We start from the raw sequence: 23,282 nt of genomic DNA, 5'->3' as shown, positions 1-23,282 counted from the left end.
CTCTCCACTGCTCTGGTCTTTGCCTCTGGAGCCGAGGAGTTGCCTCTGTCCCCATCTGAGCAGGGGGAGCAGAAGGGGGGGGCTGGCGAAGGGGGTGGGAGGTGAAGGCAGATTTCCATGTCTCACAAAGGGCACAAGCGATCAGATTCGTGCAACTGCCCAAGAATAAAGAGGCTCTTACAGTGCTGGCTGCCCTGACCTCTCTCCTCTCTGCTCCAGAGGACAGCGTGTGACCACACAGGGATTTCTTAGCTGTGCTTCGGAGGGAGGCAGCGGGTTTTCTATCCCCAGATCTGTCTGCAGCTTGCCTTGCAGCATATTGGCCTATTTTTTGCTCGTTACCTATCTGTTTACTGGAAATCTTGGTACACGGTGGTAATTTCTTCTTTTCTTCTCTTTAATTTCATGTAATTGTTTTGGGTTTTTTTTTTTCAATCTGACACTGAAATGGGGCTGAGAGCAGCAGTGCTTCCAGAGCAGGGACAAAAGTAACCAGGAAACACAGGGCAAGAGAGGAGGGATCGACACCGAAACAATGAAATAGCCAAGCAAGGAAAGACTGAATGCTCAATAGCACAAGCCTTTGCAGAAATGCCTGGCTAGTGCAGCATTTTATAATCAGCTTCTGTGCTGGGCTGGCCTGCAACAGTAGTGTGATGGGGGAGGAATGCTTTGAATTAGCTGGATGCCAGAATTAATTCTGTCAGAATTCAAATGTACATGTATGTAGGGATTTATAAATAAACACTGGGAGCCGGATTCTGCTTTGCCATGCAGGCTTCAGGGCAGAATCTGGTCTGGCCTGGCTTTTCTTCCTTTAAAAAAAAAAAAAAAAAGCTATGGATCTGGGCTAGGTTCTGGTGACTCTGTCAACTTTCTGCATTTATCAGTAGCCCGTAGACTCGGGAGATGCTGGTTTGGTTGGAGTAAGGGGGATGGCTCGGAGGAGTCGGAGCTGCTGAGCTTGTTTGCGGTGGTAGCCAATTTTCTGCAATGAACCTCTGTTTGCTGGTAGAGAAGATGGGGCAGATGCTGGGGGATCAGTGGGGAGGTGTGGAATGTGCAGGACCAGGGATGTCCTGCCCTTCTCTTTCCTGCATGGAAGAAGGACTGACAGAGGCAGCCACTCCTCCTTTACCCAGGAGAGCTACAGCCAACGTGTTTGGGAATGGGAGGAAGAGATGCCTGGTCCCAAATACGGAGGGAGGGATGGTTATTTACAGGCGTGAGACTCTGGATGCATGCAAGAGTTTTTACATATGTCCCCCAGATGAACTCGGAGAAGAGGTTCCGAGACCCAAATCCTTTCTGATAAGGACAGCTTCGGCCCGTTCTTGCCAGGGGATTGCAGTTGTCCCTCTTCTGTCTTGTGATTTGCTTGTGATGGTAACATGAGCAAAGTTCCTGGCTCGGAGCAGCACCCTGCCACTCTGCAGTGGTGCCGTCTATGTAACACGCACTCAAAGTCATCCGTTTGCTGGGATGATGTACTAGAACTGAAAAAAAAAAAATTAAATATGAATTGATTTAATTCCTCTTTCTTGTCTTCCCCCTACCTGTCCTTCCTCAGTTCCTTGGCATGTGGATGCTCTGGGGGGGCCGTCTCCGGAGCGGACTGGGAAGAGCCGAGCTGCGGATGGCTCCAGATGAGGCAGTTGGCAGGGAGTGACGTTCCGGATGGCTGTGTCTCTCTGAAATATGAGTAAATGTTGTCAGACCAGCCGACTGTATGATCCGGGGCTCAGGGAGGGCTGATCTGCCCTTTCCTTCCTCCACCCATCTCTCCCTGTGTGGGATCCCCCATTTGCTTGGCATCACCCCGTTCTCCTCTCCCTGCCTGGGTGACCTGGAAGCTTCATCCTAGAGCTGGAGCTTTGGAGAAAGGGAAGGAAAATCCTCCATACCCTAATGGAGGCAGTGTTTTCCCTCGCTGTACAACAGCTTAATCCAAAGCCTCATTTGAGCCAGTTATTGTGTGGCTTTAAAAACCCGTCCCCTGGAAACTAGTCTCCCACCCCCTTCCCTCCCAGTCGATCCTGGTCGGTGGAGCCGAGCTCCGGGGTTTGGTGCTCGGCCACACGCAGACATGGATCGATCGTGCTGGGGGGTGGGTTGATATTTTTGTGGCAATGGTTTTTATTGCTGGTTGCGGTTGTTGTTGGAAAGTCAGGGGGGTTGGTGTGCGCTGTAACAGGCTTGTGCATGTGGCAAGGGGAGAGAGGGTAACACGATCGTGTCCTTCTGCTCATTATCCTCTTGCTAGCGGGGAGGGCTGCATCCCTCTCCCCATCCGAATCCATGCGGAGCTGCCGGCTCTGCGGTGGGAGCTGGTTTTCCCTGCAGGTGAACTCCTCTGCGCTCAGACAAAGGGCTGGGGGTGCCGGTGCCTCCCTTTGTTCTCCTGTCCTGGTGCACTCGCCTCCGACGGCAAAAAGCCCCTTGAAGCGTGCCTCTCAAATGGATGGAGCGGAATAAATGCGCTGCGAGGTCTCTGTCCCCCTCGCAGACCCTTTGGGGGCGGGGGGGGTCCACGCTCTCCCTCGGGTATTGTGCTAGCCCCTTAGTGATGGGGGCGGCCGGATCCAGGAGGGAATTACTGCAGCTCTCCTGCCACAGCTGCACCGTTGTGGCTGAGGCCCATGAGCCCTGTTTGGGTCAGAGGTGGTTTGGTTGTAGGGGATGGGGATGGGATCTGCCCCCTACAAGGGAATGGCAGCACATTTTGGGGTTATTTTCCTGCCTCTGCCTGCTGGCATCCTGCACAACAGGGCATCCAGGCGGGGGACTGGAAATAATGCCTTGTGTGTTCGTGTGAAGACCACCCCTTGCCAAACACATCTCCTGAGAGTGTGAGCCCAGCAGGTAAAACCATGGCCTGTCCTCCAGCCAAGGATTTTGTAGTATTTTACTTACAACAGGGGAGAAAAAGGTCAGTTTAATCTCTGCAACAACCTAGAATCTGGGTAGGGAAGTCAGGGTGTTACCCTAAAGTAGAGATAAACGGAGGTGGGGGGACCTGCTAGGGGGTCGGGAAGTCCGTGGCAGTGTGGGGAAGCAATTCTGGAGACTCAGGCTTTCTTTGCTGGTGGTGGTACCTTGCCAAACATGGACCCTGCTAGCTGCCCCCACCCAGGTGCTTCCTCCCGTGGTCTTCCCCAAGGCTGACTTCTGGCTTCTGCTATCATCTATGAATGCACATGGTATTAATCTCCATTTATCAAAGTGCTTTTGCAGCAATCTGATAAACAATACCGAGGCAACAAGCAAAAGCTAAACCTTCCTCTGTGCGTTAAAACTGCCCGCTGGAGCCTTCCGTGGGAAGTGTTCCTCCTTCCCAAAACGCAAGGCCCAGCTTTGCAGGAGAGAGAGAGACAGGAGGCATCCAAAAAGAGAACATTCATGCACACGCTGCACCCAGTAACTGTAGATACAGACATTTGAGGAAAACCTTGTGCTTCCCAAAAGGTGGAGGCTGGGAACGTCTGTCAGCTTGGGTGAAAGATGGAGGACACCAGGGGAGTGGGAACCCGTGGGGCAGCAATCCCAGGCGTATCCCATCCATGGGGTGGTGATCCCAGACGTCCTGAATCCTGGCCCTGCCTGCTGCTGTGCATCAGTGGAGCCCATCTCTTGTTCTGCCTGGCAGAGGGACCAGGCGTTAATGTTTTGAAGGTCAAGCAGAAATCACAAGCTGGCCCTGAGGCGCAGCTGTGCTAGCCAGCAGGTAAGGAGAAGCCACCACAGAACCGAGCTAGCAGCCAGGTTTCTTTGTGGGTGCAAGCTCTCCAGGGGATGAGGAGCTGCTGTTGTTGGGCCTTCTGCTCTAGAAAATGGCAGTGCAGTCACAGCTAGAAATGGCTTCTCTGGTTGTACCCTGCGTGCTGGCACTGCCCCCCCCAATCCCTGTGTGGCTCTTGGCACATCCCGTAACCTTTGTGCCTCCACCGCATCCTCTTTAAAAGAGGATAATGAAACTGAAAGGGGGAAGCAGCGGGCGCTGGAGGCACCTTGGACTGCCGGGCTTGATAAAGCACTGCTGGTCTGCTGGAGACGTGAGGAGAGCTGGTTTTTTGAGTCAGGAGATGAAATGCAAGGTGAAGAGAGGGCGTCTGGCGAAAGCTGCCTCATTTGGGGATGGAAATTGAGTCTTGAATACGGCTTGCACGAATCGGCAGGACCTGAGTTGAGCAGAGTGGTTCCCCTGGCTCCCCAGGAGGATGGAGCCAACCGGGGTCTGAGCTGTCGCTCTGATCGCCGAGTCAAACCTGGAAGATAAATGATACTTCAGGGGCCTGAGATCAATAATGTCAAAGGCTGGCCCGTAATCGGGCGAGATTAAAAACCAATGACAGGCCTCCTCCTAGGAGCAGAAGTCCACGTGTTGAAGGAGAGCAGCGAGGTTTGCTCCTTTACAGTTATTCCCTGGCAGCGCCCACATCCAAAACCTACCTTCCTGGGCTGCCCCCTGCAACATCAGCGATTTTTCTGCCCCCCAACCAACATTGACCAGATCCCGTAGGTACCCTACGGCCAACCCCTCTTCACCGGTCCCCGTGCAGCTGGTCCAGAGCGCTCCTGCCCTTGGGACAGCGGCTGAGGTGAAGACAAAAGCAATGCAGCCCAGTGCTGGCCACCAGCCGCTTTTGCTGCTGGGGGATGAGCTTGGGCCGCGGGAGGCAGAGGAGGGGAGGAGAGGCTGAAGCAGGAGGTCACGTCAGTGCTGTGGGTACTGTGATGTGCTGCGTGTTGTAAAGATGCTCGGCTTTGGGGAGCGCATTGGGGAAAGGAGTTTGCGAAATGAGGGCTGCAGATGACTCTTGACTTTGTCCTGAATATGTTGTTTTTACCTGTATTTATCAATTAACGGTTGCCATGAGCGTTTAGCCACCTGTGGGCAGGAGACAGTCAGGTGGGGTGCACAGTTGCGCCCATTTTGGGGATGCTGGCATTAGAGCTTGTCACAGAGGTGGCTTTTGTCCTGGGTGGGTGCGTGCCGGGCAGGGGGCTGTGCCCCCATGCTCGGCTGGAACGTGCTTCCCCGCTTTCCCTGGTCGGCAGCAGCCACAGTCCGACTGAGGTGGAGAAGATGGAATTGATTTATTTGCAGGAGCAAATTAAAATAAACTTGAGTCCCTTTTTTCTGTGCATCCTTAAAGGGGTGCACGCTCTGTCGCAGCTCCGCAGGGCAGGGCCATGCTGGGGCTCCTATGAAGGGCGCTGGGAAATAGGATGTTGCCTCTCTTTCCCGAGCACAAGGATGATTAAAGGAAAAGGGCAGTGCTATCTCCTGCCACTGCCCCTTGTGCACACACGGGGAGCTGGAGATGCTGCTTGTCTTTGCCCCAGGCTCCTCTTCCCCTTCCTCCCCGCTCCCCCACCCCTTCCCTGCCAGGAAGCCTGGCCTTTGTGTGAAGTGATGCCCCTTGACACCAGCTGGGCGCCGCGATTTCCTCTGCAGCAGGGAGGGCGAGCGGGCGAGGAGAGGAGTGCCACGCTCCCCAAGGGGTGACATACGGTCCTGGCCTTGCTGGAGCACGGGGCAGCGGCACTCACAGGGAGGCTGCATGCCCGGCTGGGATGCTGCGGGGAGGTGGTTGCCCCCAGCCCCACCAGTGTGGTGGTTCGGCAGAGCTGCTTGTGCTGCTTTGCCTGAAAGCACTGCGCCGGTGAGTTGCTTCTTGCTGCCTGCGACTCTGATCGCTTTGGTGGCATCTTTATTTCACCCCTCTAGGGATGCAGTGTTGGGCTCTATATAGCTGAAGCTTGGGCAGTGCTGGCTGTGGGGTCTTGCTCCGGAGTCAGTGGCCCAGTGCCATGGAGCAGAAGCAGAGGGGCTCGCAGCAAGGCAGGAGCAGGGCTGACATCTGCGGCCTAGGGCTGCATGCAAGCTCTGGGAGCATCTCACTGTCTCTGCAGACACGTCGCTTCGGCAAGGGCAGGGTGCAGCTCGGCTGCGAGGGGGTTTGTGGGGTGCAGGCTCTTGGCCGCTCCTTGGAAAGGGGCTAATGCAACACATGGGAATTGGCCAAGCGCCTGCCAACAAGAAGCTGTGGCTGGCGCCTTGCCAGGAGCTTGGGGGCCTCACATCTCTTTAATTCGAGATGTGTTTACTGGCGGATGGCGTTTTGCAGCTGGCTGGCTGGAAACTACAGGTCCCAGCATGCTCTCTTGCATGTCGCCTGGCTGTTGAGCTCCGGCGGGAGCGTGGTACCACGGGGATCGTAGTCTCGGTGCTCGCCACTGCAGAGGTTTTGCTACCACAGAGAAGGGCTCTGGTTCAGCATTGCTGGGCAGAGCCAAGCTGTAAGACACAGGGCTGGTCTCTGCCTCCTGCTTTCTTATCCTCCCGCCACCAACTTGCTCGATGCAAGGCCAGGTTGGCCTTTTTATGTCACCAGGCTGGGGAGGGGATCTGGTCCTATTCTTACTCGTTTGCAATGTAAATATTTTGGTCCCGAGTACGTTGCTGGGAGCTGGGTGTCACGTTGAGGAGCATGATTCATTCATGCTGTTGCTGCTCAGAGCACAATGAGGCAGCCTTGGGACCGGTCCCAAAGATTTCCTGTGATCGCGGCTGGTGGGGAATTTGGGACGTCACGTTTGACTAAGTCAGAGCCCTCTTCATGCGATTCCTGCAAGCCAGAAGTACTGTGCCGTGCCCAGCATGTTCAGGGCTTGCCACCCCTAAAATGCGGTGGGTGCGGATGGCTTGCGTTTCCAGAGGGAGGAAGAACGGAGAGCGAGGCTGAGCTCCGGCTCTTGCCTTCCCCAGCTGCTGGCATGCAGAAAAGGTTGCAGGGTATAGGGCTTTGTGCCTGGTCCCAGCCAGCCTAACAAAGGCACAAAGCGATGCAAGTTCAGAACCTGCTGCATGTCAAGTCTCGGAGGAGGCCCTGGCAGAGCTTCCCCGGCGGGGCCAGTGCCGCATGAGCATCCATGTCTGTTTTAGAGGGACATGGGACAACCTGAGGTGGGACGCTGGGCGGATGGGCGGGAGCACTGGAAGCTGCCTCTCCATCCCTTGCTTCCACCGCTGATGCTCTGCTGCCAGAAGGGACCTTTGCACCCCCAGTTTGGTCACCAGCACAGGAGGGGGGGCACCGCTGCACCCTCCACCCCAGGGCTGGCTCCTTCCGTCCCCCTGTGCATCGCTTCGTCCTCCGCACACCGCTGAGAGCCAGGTGTGGGCTGTGCAGCGCCCAGATTCGTTCTGGCATCCTTCGTTAGACAGTGTTTGTTCTTGCTGCATTTTTCTTTTTGCTGGCTTGTTTGGACATGCACTGGTACATTCACGGCACTCAGGCAGTAACGTGAGTCTCTTTCCCATTAGGAAAGGGGCCAGGATTTGGGGGGGCTGGGAGGGCGGCTTAAGCAGTAGTTTCTGAGATATTTCCTTCTGCCGCCACACCCTGCGTGAAAGAGCAATATCCGCGGCTTCAGCTGCTATCGCAAGGCTCCGAACGTCTCTCTTTTAATATAGATTGGTATCATTTTGCATTTTAAAGTAAAAACACGCTGCAAGCTGCAGACAGCTGTCGGTTGGCAGCTTTGTTTGAACATCTGGTATTGCTGGGCTGCTGTTCAGCGCGATCTAACTATGGGATTCATAAAGATTATAATCCGGGCTTTCAGATTCTCAACAGCCGCCTCGCAAAAAAACGGGGGAGAGAGAAAACCCAGCGGGGAGGCAGCTGAGGGGTCCTCCGCGTTCAGCAGGTTCTGGTCATTGGGTGTGGAGTGGCTGATGGGCTCGCTGTATGTCGCCTTGGCTGCCCGCAGGTGCTGATGGGCTGCTTCCAGCCTGCAAAACGCTGGGCACTGGGGAACTGTAGAAGTGCAAAGTCCTCTTTTTTTTTTTTTTTTTCCTCCTTTTCCCCCATTCTCTCTATTTTTTCCAGCTTGTGTGCCGAATCCGGTTGAGTCTCGTACTCCTCTGGGTAGTGTCTGGCGCTGGCGAGCTGAAGCAGCAGATTCTGTTGTGGCTTTGGGTAGATGTTTGTAACAGTTGTCTGCAGCAGCAGGACTTGGTTTCTTTTTCTTTAAAGCAAGTGATGGAGGAGCCAAGGCTCAGAGTAAACATCTCGGCACGTCAAAACCTCGTTTCTAAGAGAAATTGAGTCCCCTTTTCTTGAAGCAACCGAAAGGTTGAGATAGCCACCTCTGTAAGCCCCATCCATCCCTCTGCGAGTCAGGCACTTTCCTTGGCACCTTTGAGAATTAAGCAGCCTCTAAGCCCCTAACGGGTTTTATAAATCTTGTTAGTTGATCTGCATTTTTGCAAAGCTCTTTGAATCCAGCCTATTGGCGCATAAGTCACCTTGACTTTCTGCAAGGCTTTGACTCCGAACTCACTTTCAGGCTCCATTTGTCAGTTGGAGGTGCACAAAAAACGTCCCCCCTTATCTGTATTAGGAAAAAAAAAAACAAAACAGCTGCCTGGAGAAATCTAGCTGCGCTCTAGTTGGTGCAAGCCAGTAATAGAGGTGCATATAAACCTGTTCTGCCCTTGTTTGTGTTGATTTAACTTACCAGTACAAATTAAAATAGCCTTGAGCGGTTGGAAGTTTAACTAGATCAGTTGGGAGGAAAAAAAATAAAATCATGGCCTTTGAATCAAAGCAGGGTTTTCTTTCTAGTGCTGCCTGAGCCTGGAGAGGGGCTCTGTGCTGCCCGTACAGCCAGACCCCTTGTCTCTGGGTCACCAAACGAGACGCTGACGGGACACATGGCTGCAGGTTGTTGCCTTTGCACTTATTGGTGGTCTTGTGGCTGGGACGCGTGGGTGCGCATGGGTATCACTGCGGCTGCTCTGCTCCTCAGTGGTATCTGAGTTCCCCCCAAAACCTGCTCGTGCATCCAGATCCTTGGGCCGGGCTCCCTCCAGAGCAGAAATTAGAAATTAGGGGGGTAGGAAGCCGAAGGGGCTGTTGTTCAGAGCCCAGGTCTTCCTGTGGCAGGGCTGAGCCATGGCGGGTGCGGAGCGGAGGTCTTTGGGCAGGGGAGAGGCAGCTCAGCCTGCAATGGGAGGAAGGGTGGAAGAGGCTGGCTGTGTTTCACCCCTGCAGGGAGAAAGCTCTGAGATCACACAGGCCAGCTGGATCTTGAATCCAAGATGTTTATTTGGAAGAGGGAGTGAGGGTTTCTCAATTTTGCAGGGGCTGCAGATGGGGGTGGGTTTGCTGCCAAGTGATGGGAGTGGGTCTTTGCAGGATGGCTGCTTTTGAAGGCAAGGCATCCTGCCAGCCGCAGTTTGGGGACAACTGGCCGGGACCCTGAGATTGCAGCACTTTGGGAAGATCTTGGAATTCAACAGAGCTAGACGAGGCTGGGACAACAGCAGATCCAGGCAGGATCGGGGGTGTTGCCAAAGCCTGTTTATTTTTTTGTGGGGGTTATAGAGGGAGCAACTCACAGATGATGTGTCAGAGCAACAGGACTTGTGTGAGGAGCAGGATTTTGTGGTTCAGCTGAGTTTCAGCACTGAACGACCTCCTGTTTCTGCCCAGACTGCCACCACTGGAGCTGGCAGAGCGCTTGTGAGAGCCAGTTCGGGGGGATGATCCAGCTGAAAAGAGAGTGCTTTTTTTTTTTAACTGGCTTAATTTTTCAGCTGGATCCATGGTCAGGAAGGGGCAGATGTATGAAAACAGAGACAGAAGAGGGAGAAAAGGAGGTTAGGGCCCCTGTAACGTACATGTAAATTGATTGAAACGTTCAAGAAACCACAAGCACGGAGTGCGCCGAAGGCGGAAAGGGCAGGACTTCTTATACGATCTCTTAGGCTCCAAAAAACTGTGAAATCTGGTGGATCCCAGTCGATGTAGCTGCAGGGCCCAGATGTTATTTTCTGGCATGACAGGGAGGAAGCACAAGGCGATGTTGGTCATTGGGGCCAGATGTGCTCCAGGTGTTGGTGTCAGTCTGAGGTCCCAAGTGACTGGAAACGGTTGCTCAAGGCGCTTGGGTCTGGGTGGCTGAAACTTTCTGGGATGTCGCAAACCCCTGTGCTTTCCCAGAGTGCCCTGGCAATGCCCCGGTGCCAGTGCTCCAGAGCCAGTTGCTCAAAGGGCACTTGGTGCTGGGTTGTGCTGGGCAGGGCGGGCTTGTGCTGGGGCCTGCAGCCAGAGCCCCATGCCGGAGATGGCTCAGCAGCAGGGTGAATTTTGGCACTGATTTATAAGCAGCCCCAAACCAGGACATTTTCCCCCTAAAACCGAAAGGGGAGGGGGAAGAGCTCCTCCCTCGCATCACTGATGGCGGAGAAGATGCGGACCTTGTCCTTCATAAACACGGAGCTGAGCGCTGTGACTCCTCCTGGCTCTCCTTGCTCCCAGGCAAAGGCCGCCTGGACTGTCCTCCCTCCCAAAAACTGGCTGGGGAGGGCTGCTGGCCGGCGTCCGCGCCCAGGCCTGGGTGGGGATGTCCTCTCCCTCCCTTCCCAGCAGAGAGAAAAAAGATTTCTTGAGCTCCTCGCTGCCCCGAGGGCCTGGTTGCGCCTGCAGCCGCAGCCCCAGCAGCTCTCAGAGCTGGTCTCTCTGTCTTGCTCCTGCACTGCCCAAGAGCACCTGCTGTCCCCGTGCTGCCGGGTCACACCGTGGGAGCACGTTTTCCCTGGCTGGATGCCGTCTCTCCTGGCGGATCTGGGGCAGGAGGCGGCTGTGCTGGCCAAAGGCACAGGCATCACCAAGGCTCATCTTTGTCCTGTGGAGCCAGTGGCATCAGTTGGGACTCGCCTGGCTGCACACTCGGCATGCAAACCACCTCCTCCATCCCTGTATTCATCTTCCCGGTGTGTTTCCAGCTCCTTTCTTCCTCTCCTCCCCACGCTGTGAGTGACTCTTGAGCCCCAGGTCTGGCAGAGGCGGTTCGCCCTGCTTTCATTGCCTCTTGCTGCACTTTGCACAGGGGCAGCTTGTCCAACACTGGCCCATGATCAGCCTGGCCTCGCTCCTACCCTCCAACACGCTGCAAAAGTGGCTTCGGTGTTGAGGGCGCCTCTGTTTTGGGGGGCACATTGCCCGTACTGGGCACCCCGTATCAGGGTAGGATCTCCTGCCTCCAGGACTTAGGGGCTGCTGGCACAGAGGGGGTGCAGCCGCTGGCCTCGTCTACCTGCTCCTTCATCTCCCTTATCCCCCTTTTCCCCTCGAAGCAGATCTTCATCACTACTCAGAGGACACTGACAGTAGTGGCAGCCAGGCCGTGGCTTGAAGTTGGGGTCCGAAAACCGCAGGTAGAGCCCCAACCTCCTTCCCGCATTTGTGCGAGAGACACAGATGCAAGTAACCCCCGCGGAGTGGGGAGCTGGGGGGACACACAGGCCCAGGGAGGTGAATTAACATCCTCAAGGTCCTTCTGAAGGTCGCTTTCCGATGGAGAATAGGTCCCCATTTCCTGGCCTCCAGAAATCCCACTGCTGGCCCCACCCGACACAATGCCTCGTATTTTCCCCTTACTAATGAGTTCTTCCTTTCTGCCGGGTGTAAACAAGGGGAAGAGCTGTCCTAGGCTGCGGGCACCCGGCACAGCCCTGCGGCAGTCCAGGGTCTGCTGGTACAAGGCCGCGCGGAGGAGTGTGGTCTGCCGTGCCCGCTGTCCTGGGGTGCCGCAGGGACAAGGGCCGACCTGAATACTGCCGAGCAGCCGTGAGTCATGGATTGTGGGGAGCATCCAGCTGCTGTGTGCCAGCCATGCTGTAGGGATGCCCTGCGCTGGGGTGGGCGCTGGAGGTGGGACATGGGACTTTGCCTCTGGGGTAGCTGATGGAGATGGGACATGAGGCTTAGCCTAATGGTTTCTCCTCCCCGACTCAGAGACCAGGCAGCATCTCACAGGGAGATGGGGACAGGCAGGAGGCATCTCCACCCACCCCGGCGTGAGAACAGGGCGGAGAGCTGCTCTTGCAAGAGGCACCCTGCATCCTGTTTCCCCAAGCCAGCGCTGAATATTTGGCCTCCAGCCCTCTTCTACGAAGCACCAGCTTTCCTGGTGCTCAGGGTGTCCCTTGGTGCTAGCAAGGGGGTCTCTTTGATGCCCATGTGCTGCATGGCTGCTGCTCCCATCCCTTCCTAGCAAGGGCAGCTATTAATATCCCAGAGGCTGTTCCCCTCCCTTCTTCCTTCCCCTGCCGGGGATAAACCAGCCCAATCTCTGCGCAGGGAGCACCGTGAGAAAAGCCAAACCCCGGAGCAGTGTGTGCGTGCTCCGGGCTGGCCGGGGGAGGCGAGGCCTCCTGCTCCGGCCGGAGACCTCCCCTCCTGCCTGGTGCTTACTGTAAATGTGTGCAAGATGAAACCTCAACCAGAAAACATTTCCTTCCTGTCCCTGTAAGCAGATCAGCCTCCCGCGAGTGCCGTGGGGGCCACGGGGAGTTTGAGAGAGCTCCTTTTGCCTGGGTCTCGTCAGCAGGAGACCATGGGGGAATGGGAGAGATGCTCCAGGGGGTTTGGGCTGCGGGGACTGGTCCCCTCGGGCTGTGGCAGTGCGGGATCTGATGGTTTGAGATCCTGTTTTTGGGGGGCACTGGGGTGTTATGCCCAGAGCCGCGTGGTGTCAAGGTGCCGGTGTGTTCGCAGGTGGGGGGACGCTTTCAGGAGGGATGAGAATAGCTCCTCGCGTGGGTTTTTCTCAGAAAACCGGCCAGCTGACGGCAGAGCGGGGCTGGGGAGCGGGAAGCCTGCAAGTGGGAGGCACGGGGAGGCGAAAGGTTGTGCTTGCCTCCTTGGTCCAGGGCTTTTGGTGCATTAAAATTCAGTTGCTGTGACTTCAGGCCTGTCTCCAGCAACGTGCCGGGACACGGGTCTCAATGGGGGCCCTTGATCCCAGTCCCTGGGCTGAGCTGCAGGTGTCTGGAGCCATTCCCGCAACAGGCATCTGCCCTTCGTGGCTTCCTCGCTCTGGTTCCACCTTCCTCCTCCTCCTTGCCCTTCCTCCCCCTCGTGCTCCGAGCTGCTCCCTCCGTTCTGGCTTTCCGGTGGCTGCAAACAATGTCCTTATTCACTCGGCGGCTGGGATTTGGTGGCAAGGGGAAGGCCCAGGCGCAGAGGAGAAGGAAGGAGGGAGGCAGAGAAGCAAGCGCGCCTGTCCTGGGCCAGCTGCGGTTAAAGGCACTCTGTGGGGCAGTCTGGTTCTCTGCTCCTCCTGGTTTCCTACGGGAACAAGGGCTGGGCGCTCTTGTGGTTTGTCCACCTGCCCTCCTGTAGTACCTTCCAAACCTGCGGCCAGTTTCAGCCCAGTTTATTGGGAATTAGAATCCTGCAAGCGTCCTGCAGGTTGGTGCACGGGGACGTGGTTGCTCTTGCCGGGGGAACGGCCCTGAAGGATGTACAGCGCTTATTAGACATCAGAGAATCTGCATGGGCTTCATTTATCCCATGAACACAGTAAGGCTTTTCACTGCTCCAACTCTTGTTTAAAACCAGAGCTGCTCGGCAGGTTGTGGGGCACCTCTCTGGCTTTGGTGAAGCTGCCAGGCTCCTTCCCGATCCTGCTGGGAGTCGGGCAGGGGCTGGCAAGCGCTCGAGCCCCCGGGGAAGGGGTGCTGCAGGCTCTCCTCTCCTGACTCTCCCCAGGAGGCATGCAAAGACCCTGGCCATCCTTGGAGCAGGTGAAACCTTGGGGCATGTTGTGGGATTTTGCTGCCCTGGTGTCGGCCCCAGGGCCACGGGCTACTGGGGGCTTCAAAGGGGGAGACAAGGAGAGTGCTGGACTCCAGGCAGGGCAGGGGCATAATCTGCCGTTATCGTGGGTTCAGCAGCAACCGCAGACTTAGCCCTGTCCTTTGGGAGAGGACAGTGGTGAGACCAGCCTAAGACACGCCAGGGAGACATCTTGCCCGCAGACCGCAGATTTCTCCCTGCCTGGGAGGTCTCGGGTGGGTGTGAGCTCCTTCCCACACCCCAGTGCCCTCCCTTTGCAGTGGAGGGTTGCCTGGCCAGCTGAGCTGGACCCGTGTGTGTAACACAGCCAACATTTGTGGTGCTGCAGCCATATGATGACTTTTGGATGAGGAGCCCAGATGCCCTGTATTGTCTGAGCTCTTAAACTCTTTATTACCATCTTTCTGTCTTGCAGCTGCAGGCATTTAATCTTGCAGAAGTTCTGCTCTGTTGGGGCAGCCCTGTCCCCCAGCAGACGTCCCCCCGTCCCCTGCCTGGGGGGGTGGACATGTCCCACGCTAGAGCAGCTGCTGGGAGTTGGGGCCAGTGCAGAGCTGCCCGCATGCAGGTTTGGGGGGATGGACCGGGAGGTGCAGTAAGGTGTACACGGGGCGAGGGTGGTTTCCCCGGCGGTGGTTTCCACCCAGCAAGCGCTGGGCGAATAGCGATGGTCAGCAAGCCTTTCTCCGGCACGATCCTACGGGGACCAGGTGTGCGCGTCCTCCCTGGAATGAGACCTTGCAGCGCTTGCTTTGCTTCCCACAGAGATGGCCCTCTAAGTAGCATTTCCCTCCCAGTGTGTGACCTCGGTACCCCAAACCCACCCAACTTGCCACAATTGCTCCCCAGGATTCACCCTGCTCCGCCAGCAGTGGGGCTCCTGATCGGCGAGCAAAGGATAATCTCCGCTCGTTTCTCCTTCCACCTTCGGCAGTCCTGCTCCTGCGCGGGGTTGATGCCCACGGTGTGTTTGCAGAGAGCCCCGCTAACCTCCTCGCAGGGCTCAGCCTTTCCCCCCCAGCCCTTTATTTTTTTCCACGAGGAGGGAGAAGATTACTTGCAACTCCAGCAGAATAAACTGGTGTCCAGCAACTAGCCCCATCTCGCTGGGGTCTGCGGGGTCGGGGTGGACCAGCCACTTACCCCGGCCGCAGATTAACTTAATTAATTAGATGAGTTCACTCTCAGCTGGTGTTGGAATACAGAGCATTTTTGGCGGCAGTTTCGCAAACTGGCAGTGTGTCTCAGAAAAGACAAACTGGGATCACGGAGTTGCTTGGAGCCCGGGAAGGACGCCTGTATGGAGGGAGCTGCAGTTCTCCCAGCATCAAGGTCATGCATGAAATATGAGAAATTACCCTGAGAAATTCTGATCCTGGAGGAGGAGGAGTAGTTCATGACTTCAGAAATACCAGATTTGGGAGGGGATGGAAGGGGAAGGGATATATTTTCCTTTTCAAAATACCTAAGGAATTCAGCCCGTGCTGCGGAGACAATGAGATTTCGCCCCTCAGTGCCAGAAGGGGTAGTTCATACCCATGTGTCTTCTTAAGGTTTCGGTTGCTGTGGGTGAAAAGCCCTCCCATCCCGCTGCAATCCCAGGCACGTACGGTTTTTAAATCGCCCTAAAATCAAGAGAGTGGCTCAAATGTGAGATATAAAGAAAACTGCATGTCTTCTATTCTCTCTGATTTCTATGGCTTTAGGTTAGATTTTGGTCACTTTTTCCAGCTGTGAGGGGCTATTAAATTAACTTATATATATATAAAGTTATTTTTTTATATATATATTTATGTATATTTTTGTGATTTCACATAATGGTATGATTCCAGGAGCGAAGCACCCTGAGGTTTGTTACAAAACACAAAGGTTGGCAGCTCTGCCTCGGCAGCTGCAGGGCGGCGGGAAGGGGACGATGGTACGTGCGTGTCCGGGGCTGTTCAGCCCATCCCTCAGGGGTCCCTCACACTGGTGGGGCTGGCAGGGTGGCCTCCGCCTCCCTGGCGTCTGGCAGCGATGGGAAACCCTACTTTTCCCTGCGAGAGCATCCCGATAGCATTGGAGGGAAGAGCAGGGTCTGCCTCGGTGGCTCCACATCGGACGCCTGGTGCGTACGCTGGGGCAGGATGGGGATTTGGCCTCTGTGCCTGGTGAGCTGTGGGCCTTGGATCCCGTCCCACGTTTTTCCCCAGCCCTGCCCCAGCTGGCGGCCGGGGGAGGCGGGCAGGGGACCTGGCTGCTCCCGAGGGCCCTGCAGACTCGGCCGTCCTCCCGGTGGGCTGGTGCGGGGTGGGTCTGGCTGCTCGCGGTGGAGACGGTGAGTCTCTGACGGCAGGGAGGGAGGCGTAGGGAAGGGCTTGGTGTGAAGGCTCGCTGTGTCTTTTGGCTCTCCAGCTTGGAGAGCGAGAAACAGCCTGTGCTGCAAGACCTGCCCTGGCTCCCGGGCTCGATCAACCTCCTGCAAGCAGGGATGCGGGAAGGCATCTCCTTCCCTGGAGCGGGCAGCTTTCCCATCAGTCGACTGCGATTTCAGTGGGGAAATTCCAGCCTGCGGATGCCGGAGCAGGATCCAGAGCTGGGTGCACTGCACTCCCCACCAGGCCCGCGCAGAGGGATGTTGCAAACTGTGTTTCCAGCCAGCAGTGCTTGGGAGCAGGTCGTGTTGACATGCACCTGCCTGCGCCACTGCCAGAGCAGGTTGCTGCCCGCTGCCTCTCTGCCCGGCTGCACAGGGCTGCTGCCCACCTGCACAGGGCTGCTGCCCCCCCGCCCCACAGCTCTGCCTGGTGCCGGACCCAAAACTCCAACTGAGCCCCTAGAAAAGCCACCAGCAGCCCCATGTCCTGGCCTGGCTCCCGGCACAGGACCTGGGATGCGGTTCCTGCCTGCGCCCTTGGCTCTCTCTGAGCAAGTGGTGTTGCACCCGCTCTCCAGAGCTCACTTCCCACTGTGTTTAACCCGGGAGCTGGTTGCAGCCTCCTGGCGCCACAGCAGCGCAAATAACAACCCTTTTATGATGAAAAAAGGAGATTTTTTAATACATGCATCAAATCTTTCTCTGTGTGGACGCTCCCACCTATTCAGCTGGTCTTAAAAACAGCAGCAGCAATGCCCTTGGATGCTTGCAGGCCCCTGTGTTTCTGTATGCATGCGCCAGCAAATGTCCTCCCATGCCTGGGGGTCTGCATCGCTGTTGCTGCCCCTTGGACCCTGTTTCAGTGGATGTGCTGTCTGTGTGTCCGTCTGCGTGTGCATGGGTGTGCACACACGTGGGCACTGGGCATGCATGTGGCGTGTGACTGCGAGTGGGAAGCTGGGTTTTTTAGCTTCTCATTATTATTAGTGGTAGGAGCCAAGCGGTAGAGAGGCTGGAGGTGCCCGAGACCTTAAGAAAAACAACAGGAGGTAGGAGGCTTCGCATTCCTGCTCCCGAATTGAGTCGGAGGTGACAGCCTTTCCCTGCAATGCAATTAATCCCGGCAGCGCCTCTGCCACCCTCCCCCTCCCGCCTCGTCCAGGAATTAATTACTTGATTATAAATCCCCAAGCGGCAGTTTATAATAGCAATAATCCCCTCGAAATTCATCCTTGCTGCCGGTTTCTTCCCATCTCACCCCCGTCGTTGAGAGTCTCTAACGCCGCGTCTCTGTGCCAGGCAAAGCCCTTCTCTTTGCCCCGCCGGTATGGTGGCTTTTTCCCGGAATAACCACGGAGGGGGAAAATTTGGAGTTGATTTTGAGGGGTGTTTTGGGAAGCCCTGCTCCTGCTCGCAGGGACGGAGCCCTTCTCTCATGGGTAGTGGGTTTCATCCTGGCTAGGGAAGCGCGCAGGAGCAAGGCGCTCGCGCTGATAGCTGGGGATCAGGTTGTGTCCCAGTTATTAGGCTGATGGGCTGGGGGCTGGCAGCGTGGCGGGGGGAGGCCCCATTCCTCCTCTCTCTGTCCCTCCCGATTACGCTGACGCTGGCTCTGGGGCTTGTCACAGAGGCAGGGAAGGGAGAAAGGATTTGGCGTGGTGTACGGGGGCACGAGGGGGGTGGCAATGTCTCGTGGGAGCCTGCTGGCTATGGGTGATGGGCCTCGAAACGGTGCTGCCATAGTGGGAGGTGACCCTCTCCGTGTCCCCCCCCAGGATCCCCAGGGCTTGGCTCCAACCAAACCCCAGTGACCAGGCTGCAAAAAGTTACCCAAGGGGCTGCCCCCATCCAGGGGACCCAAATCAAGGTCCCCAGCCAATTAGGCAGCCCAGCACACACGGTCCCTCTGCATGGCTGTTGAAATAGCAAGGTTTCCACCTCCACCAGCCACGCGTGGGCTTTCAGCTCGGCAATGGCATCCCGCTAGGAAAAAGCACTGTCCCTCCTGAACCGCGTGGGCAGAGCCAGTGCGGGCGGCACCGAAGCTTCCTGGTGTGTGTGGTCACTGGGCTCTGATGGCTGCTCCTCTCTCCCATCTCTGCAGAAGATGCTGATGAAACAGCAGGACCGCCTGGAGGAGCGGGAGCAAGACATCGAAGAGCAGCTCTACAAGCTGGAATCAGACAAGCGGCTGGTTGAGGTAACTGGTGCTTCACCCTGCTGCGGCCAGCCCCGGGGACTGTCACCCCATGGCATGATGGGGACAGGCTCCTGGGGCATAGGGGCCAGGTGGGCAGGGAGGAGGGAGGACATGCAGGGGAGGAGCGGCCGGACAGACCTGCTGTCTCCATTTCAGTCTTGGCAGTCATCCTTTTGGGGAACGAAATGTGTTTGGGGCTGCCCTACAGCCTCGTGGGTCCTACGGTGAGTTGGGAGGCGAGGAACAAGGCTGTCCTTAAATATCAGATGGCCCACCCTGCCCTCAGCTCAGCACAGCCTTCCCCGGGCCACCCGCTTCATCCCAAGCAGGAGGGGAGGGTCTGGAGGTGGGAGATTCCCGAATAAACTGCTGAAATATCTAGGAGGTGGAAGAGATACAAGCGAGTGTTTTGCTGGGACACAGGTAAAACAAGATCAGCTCATGGTCCTTAAAGCCCCTCGGCCTCCCAGAGTGTGGAGGGAAGGACTCTGGAGCATGACGTGTCCCCAGGGTGGGGGTGGGGATGTGGACGGGGATGGGAATGGAGATGAAGATGAAGATGGGGATGGGCAGGATTTTTCAAGGGAGCACACCTGCCTCGGTGGTGTGGCAGGTTGTTGCTTGGCATTAGCTCTCTGGAGGCAATCCCGACCTAGACCCCAGGAGGTAGTCCAGGGCATCTGCTGGATCAGCCAAACCTCTGCAGCGTCCCTGTTGGGTCTCTGGCACATAGAAGTCCCATGTGGCAGTTGACGGCAGGGTTTGGTCTGCGTGGGTGTTGCAGGAGAGCAGAGCTGTGGTGCAGCTTTCAGGTCGCACCCACCCCTGCTGGGGAAAGGACCCAGGTGTCCTGGGACATGATGGTGGAGGTTGGAGGGCTCAGAGAGCCTGACCCTGCTCCTCTCCCCCAGGAGAAGGTGAGCCAGCTGAAGGACGAGGTGCGCCTGCAGTACGAGAAGATGCACCAGATCTTGGATGAGGACTTGCGGAAGACCATGGAGATCCTGGACAAGGCCCAGGCCAAGTTCTGCAATGAGAACGCGGCCCAGGTCCTCCACCTCAACGAGCGCATGCAGGAGGCCAAGAAGCTCCTCAGCTCTGTCCAGGTCATGTTCGACAAAACCGAGGACATCAACTTCATGAAGGTAAGACAAGCTGCCTGCCGGGGGTGGGATGGGGGCCGTGGGGAGGTCTGGTTGTGCAGGGAGCATCAGGGAGGCGTGGGGCATGGTGGGCAGCCAGCTGGGGACACTGACAGGGCTAGCTGATGTCTCCAGAGGGCTCAGCAGTGGGAGAAGGTAAGGAGGAGCGGGGCAGGCTCAGCACCAGCCTCGAATGAGGAGGTGCCACAGCTGGAGATGGGGCTGGGGCAGCCCGTGCCGGGGGGAGAAGGGGCTTAGCACCCCTGGGCAGCCTGTCCCCTTCTGGCGGGCCACAGAAGGTGACACCAAAAGGGGAGGTCACCACCGGGGCAGGGACTGGCCTTACTCACCAGAGCTTCTCCTTCCCCTCCTAGAACACCAAGTCTGTGAAAATCTTAATGGACAGGTAAGCGTGGCGGGGCAGGCGTGTCTGGGGGGAAGGGGGGCTGTCACAGGGGCAGCAGCAGCACGATGTCCAGAGGAGGAGCAGGGCCAGGGATACTACAGGTCCTGGGAGAGGCATGCTCCATGCCTTGGTTTTCCTCTCTGTCTGGGAGGATGAAGAAATCCCCTCCTGCAGCCATTGAATCAAGTCTTCCCCTTGGACTAGGGGAAGCGTAGTGGTGTGCTTGTGGAAGAGCAGAGCTGGGACCCAGCACTCCAGCCAGGGTGGGACCAGCCAGGTTGGGGCGCAGGGCTCAGTCCAGATCTGCTGGGGCAGAGGCAGGGCAGGGGGTTAACGCCAGCGCCAGCGGAGCTGAGGCGAGCTGGGGTGGCCATGTGGGGGGACACAGGGGCTGCGGGAGGTGCATCCTGGCATGGGACACTCACAGCAAAGCTGGACAGGGAAGGTCCTGCCCATCAGAGAGAGTCAGCTCCCTGCTGCCCTCCACACTGCTGCCCTAGGGAAGGGGTTTGGCCCTGGCAGGGTGTGGGGGAAGGATCCATCTGACCTGCCCCTGAGTGTACCTTGTCCCTCACGCCTCTCCTCTCTGCCCGCGGTCCCCAACAGGACCCAGAACTGTACAGGTGGCAGCCTGCCCCCACCCAAAATCGGCCACCTCAACTCCAAGCTCTTCCTGAACGAGATCGCCAAGAAGGAGAAGCAGCTTAGGAAGTTGCTGGAAGGTGGGTGAAGCCTGAGGGGTGCGGTGGGGCACAGGACCTTGCTACCTCCTGTGTCCATAGCTGGGTGCCCTGCAGATCTGAGTAGAAGAGCGTGGGGAGAGCTGTTGGGGTGCAGGGACCCCTGGGAACCCCTCTGCGGTCAGCAGGGGCATGGAGATGCCATGAAGCCAGCTCCTGGCTCCCCCCAGGACATTTCCCTTGGCTTGTGAAATGGCTGTGTTTTGGGGTGACACAGCGGGGGGCTGGCCATCGGCAGGAAAAGTCAGTGGGAAGACGGGGGTCGACACGTGGGCAGGGACAGCCAGGGGCCTGCGTGGTCCTGCAGCCCCCAGCCCACGCCTAGGAGCAGACCACATCCTGCAGAGGCTTCCCAGTCCTCTCTCCTTGGGGGATTTGGGTTTGTCACCCAGGCTGTCCCGCTCTAATCCTGTTACAGACCGTGGTCACGAGCGGTGTATGGGCTCAGCCTGTGCATGTGTTTGCAGAACAGTGCTTGGGGCCACTCTGAGCCTGCCGGCAAGGTCCCAGAACGGAACCTGCAAATTCACCTGCATACGGCTGTGTGCCCAGTTTGCCGCTGGTGGGGCAGGCTCAGGGACCCTCTGCTAGCGCAGAGCTGGAGCATGGGTCTCGGGGCTTCGCTGCAGGTTCAGACCAGTGGCCGGAGCACCCTGGAGCTGTGCCACACCGTGCTTGACGCAGTTCCCCTCTCCTGTTCCCCTCCACAGGTCCTCTGAGCACCCCCGTCCCCTTCCTGCAGAGCATCCCCATGTACCCCTGCACCGTCAGCAACTCCGGCGCGGAGAAGCGCAAGCACTCCACCGCCTTCCCCGAGGGCAGCTTCCTCGAGCCATCGTCCGGGACTGTGGCGAGCCAGTACATGAGCCAGGGCGCTTCGGCTGGCGAGGGGCAGTCCGCACAAGCCATGGTGCCTTGTAGCTCCACGCAGCACATAGTTGGACTTCCCAGCGGCCCGCAGCCGGTGCACTCGGGCTCCGTCTTCAACCCATCTCACTACCCCAACACCACGTCATCTCAGCAGTCTGTGCTCTCCCAGTACGGCGGGCGCAAAATCCTCGTCTGCTCCGTGGATAACTGTTACTGTTCCTCCGTGTCCAACCACAGTGGGCACCAGCCCTACCCGCGGTCGGGGCACTTCCCCTGGACGGTCTCCTCGCAGGAGTACTCCCACCCGCTGCCGCCTGCCCCCGCCGTCCCCCAGTCGCTCCCGGGACTTGCCGTGAGGGAATGGATTGACGCATCCCAGCAGCATGGGCGGCAGGATTTCTATAGGGTCTATGGCCAGCCATCGGCGAAACACTACGTCACCAGTTAACCGTCACACTCTCCGGAGAGTCCCACTCAATGACGCGTTCGGAGAGAAAAGTCTGGTTTGGTTTGGCTTTTTTTTTCCCCCCTCCCCTTTTAAATCAAGCCCAATTTTTTCCCCGCCTTGTGCCCCTCCAGGATTTTGGGGAGGGTTGTTGTCTCATCTTTCTCTCTCTTTTTTTTTTAAAAAACCCTTTTAAAGAAATAATAATGGGTTTTTTCCTTCTAATTCCTTTTTTTAATTTAATTTTGGAAAGTCCTTCCTGCCCCTCGCTGGAAAAAGACGAGGGAGAAATTACCGAGAAGAAATTGATGGGGATTTCAGTCGGGCGTCTGGGTCTGTGCGTCGCGCTCTTCCTCGCTCCTCTCTGCCTTTGGAAAACTTCAGAAGGGACAATGGCACCTTCTCTCTTTCCATTTCTCCGAGTTCATTTTTTCTGGTTTGGTTCAGTTTTTCCCCTTTCCCCACCCCTCTCTTTCCCTTTTTAAAAAGAAAAAAAGAAAAAAATCTATCATTGATTCAGTATGAAACGATACTTGTAGATTTTGGGTTTGTTACCTTTTTCTTTTTTTTAAAAGGCTGATTTTTTTTTTTGTGTTATGAGGCCACTTCTCATGCATATTGGCATTTTTTTTCCTTCTTTCAGAGATTTGTAAATACACAATGGCAGGAAATTTAATGCACAAAAAAAAAGGGAAAAGAAACTTTAAAAAAAAAAAAACACGAATAAATAAATAAAAAAAAAAATCTGTTCTAGTTTTCAGGAGGGGAAGCGTGGCCGAAATGCACTCCCCTCCTGCGTATCGCTGATGCAACTTCCTGTAACAAGCACTTTGTATAAAAAAAAAAGTGGACTTCCTGCTATAAGGCACAGGTATTTATTCTGTAACCGATTTTAGAACACACACACACAAAAAGAATATTCAAATAAATGTGATCACTTAGTGCAAACGCCTCGCTCTGCTGCAGCTCATCCCCTGGGAACGCCAGCTCCGGTGGGAGGCTCCCACCTGCTTTCGGAAGTAACCGCTCCCCGGGTCCCGCGGGTGCCTGGCCGATGACGGGGATTTTTCCGGCGGGGCTGTTTCGGAGGGAGCAGCTCAGGGATGGGGTGGCGGTGGGTCCCAGCCGGGGAGGGGGTCCCCACCAGCACCCGTCCCGTGTCCCAGCCCCACGGGGAGGGATGCTGGAGCCGTGGCTCACCGCCGGCTCCCTCCCAGCCGGCAAGGATGTGAGTCAGGCGTGGAGCCGGCCGGGCCGCATCCTGCCCACAGCCTCCAGAACAATCCCCATTGTGGGATGGGGATGGGGTCGGGGACGTGGACGGGGACGTCGGTTTTCCTGCCTCTGCCGGCATCCACTGTGCTGGCCACGCTGCAGCGCCAGCACCCAGCCCTCGAGGCTTCGTCCCACCTAAAGCCCTGCTGCCCCGTGGGGCTCTGGGTGCTGGCAGCACCCTGGGCTGGTT

The 23,282-nt window shown here is 56.8% G+C and overlaps 1 protein-coding gene across 1 annotated transcript in view; it reads left to right on the top strand.

Annotated features, from left to right (window-relative positions):
- Positions 1-22,759, top strand: part of TRIM8 (tripartite motif containing 8) — a 30,084-nt gene extending 7,325 nt beyond the window's left edge. Inside the window, exons 3-7 of the mRNA XM_050899386.1 lie at positions 18,119-18,214; positions 19,126-19,359; positions 19,731-19,762; positions 20,369-20,484; positions 21,213-22,759. Of these exons, the coding sequence (XP_050755343.1) occupies positions 18,119-18,214; positions 19,126-19,359; positions 19,731-19,762; positions 20,369-20,484; positions 21,213-21,820 (1,086 nt within the window). The 3' untranslated portion in view covers positions 21,821-22,759. The remainder of the gene's footprint in view (positions 1-18,118; positions 18,215-19,125; positions 19,360-19,730; positions 19,763-20,368; positions 20,485-21,212) is intronic.
- Positions 22,760-23,282: the final 523 nt, after the last annotated feature.

Source organism: Gymnogyps californianus, chromosome 6, assembly GCF_018139145.2.
Source record: "Gymnogyps californianus isolate 813 chromosome 6, ASM1813914v2, whole genome shotgun sequence".
NCBI lineage: Eukaryota > Metazoa > Chordata > Aves > Accipitriformes > Cathartidae > Gymnogyps > Gymnogyps californianus.
The sequence above is the reverse complement of the archived record's forward strand: the minus strand, read 5'-3'. Positions and strand labels throughout refer to the sequence as shown.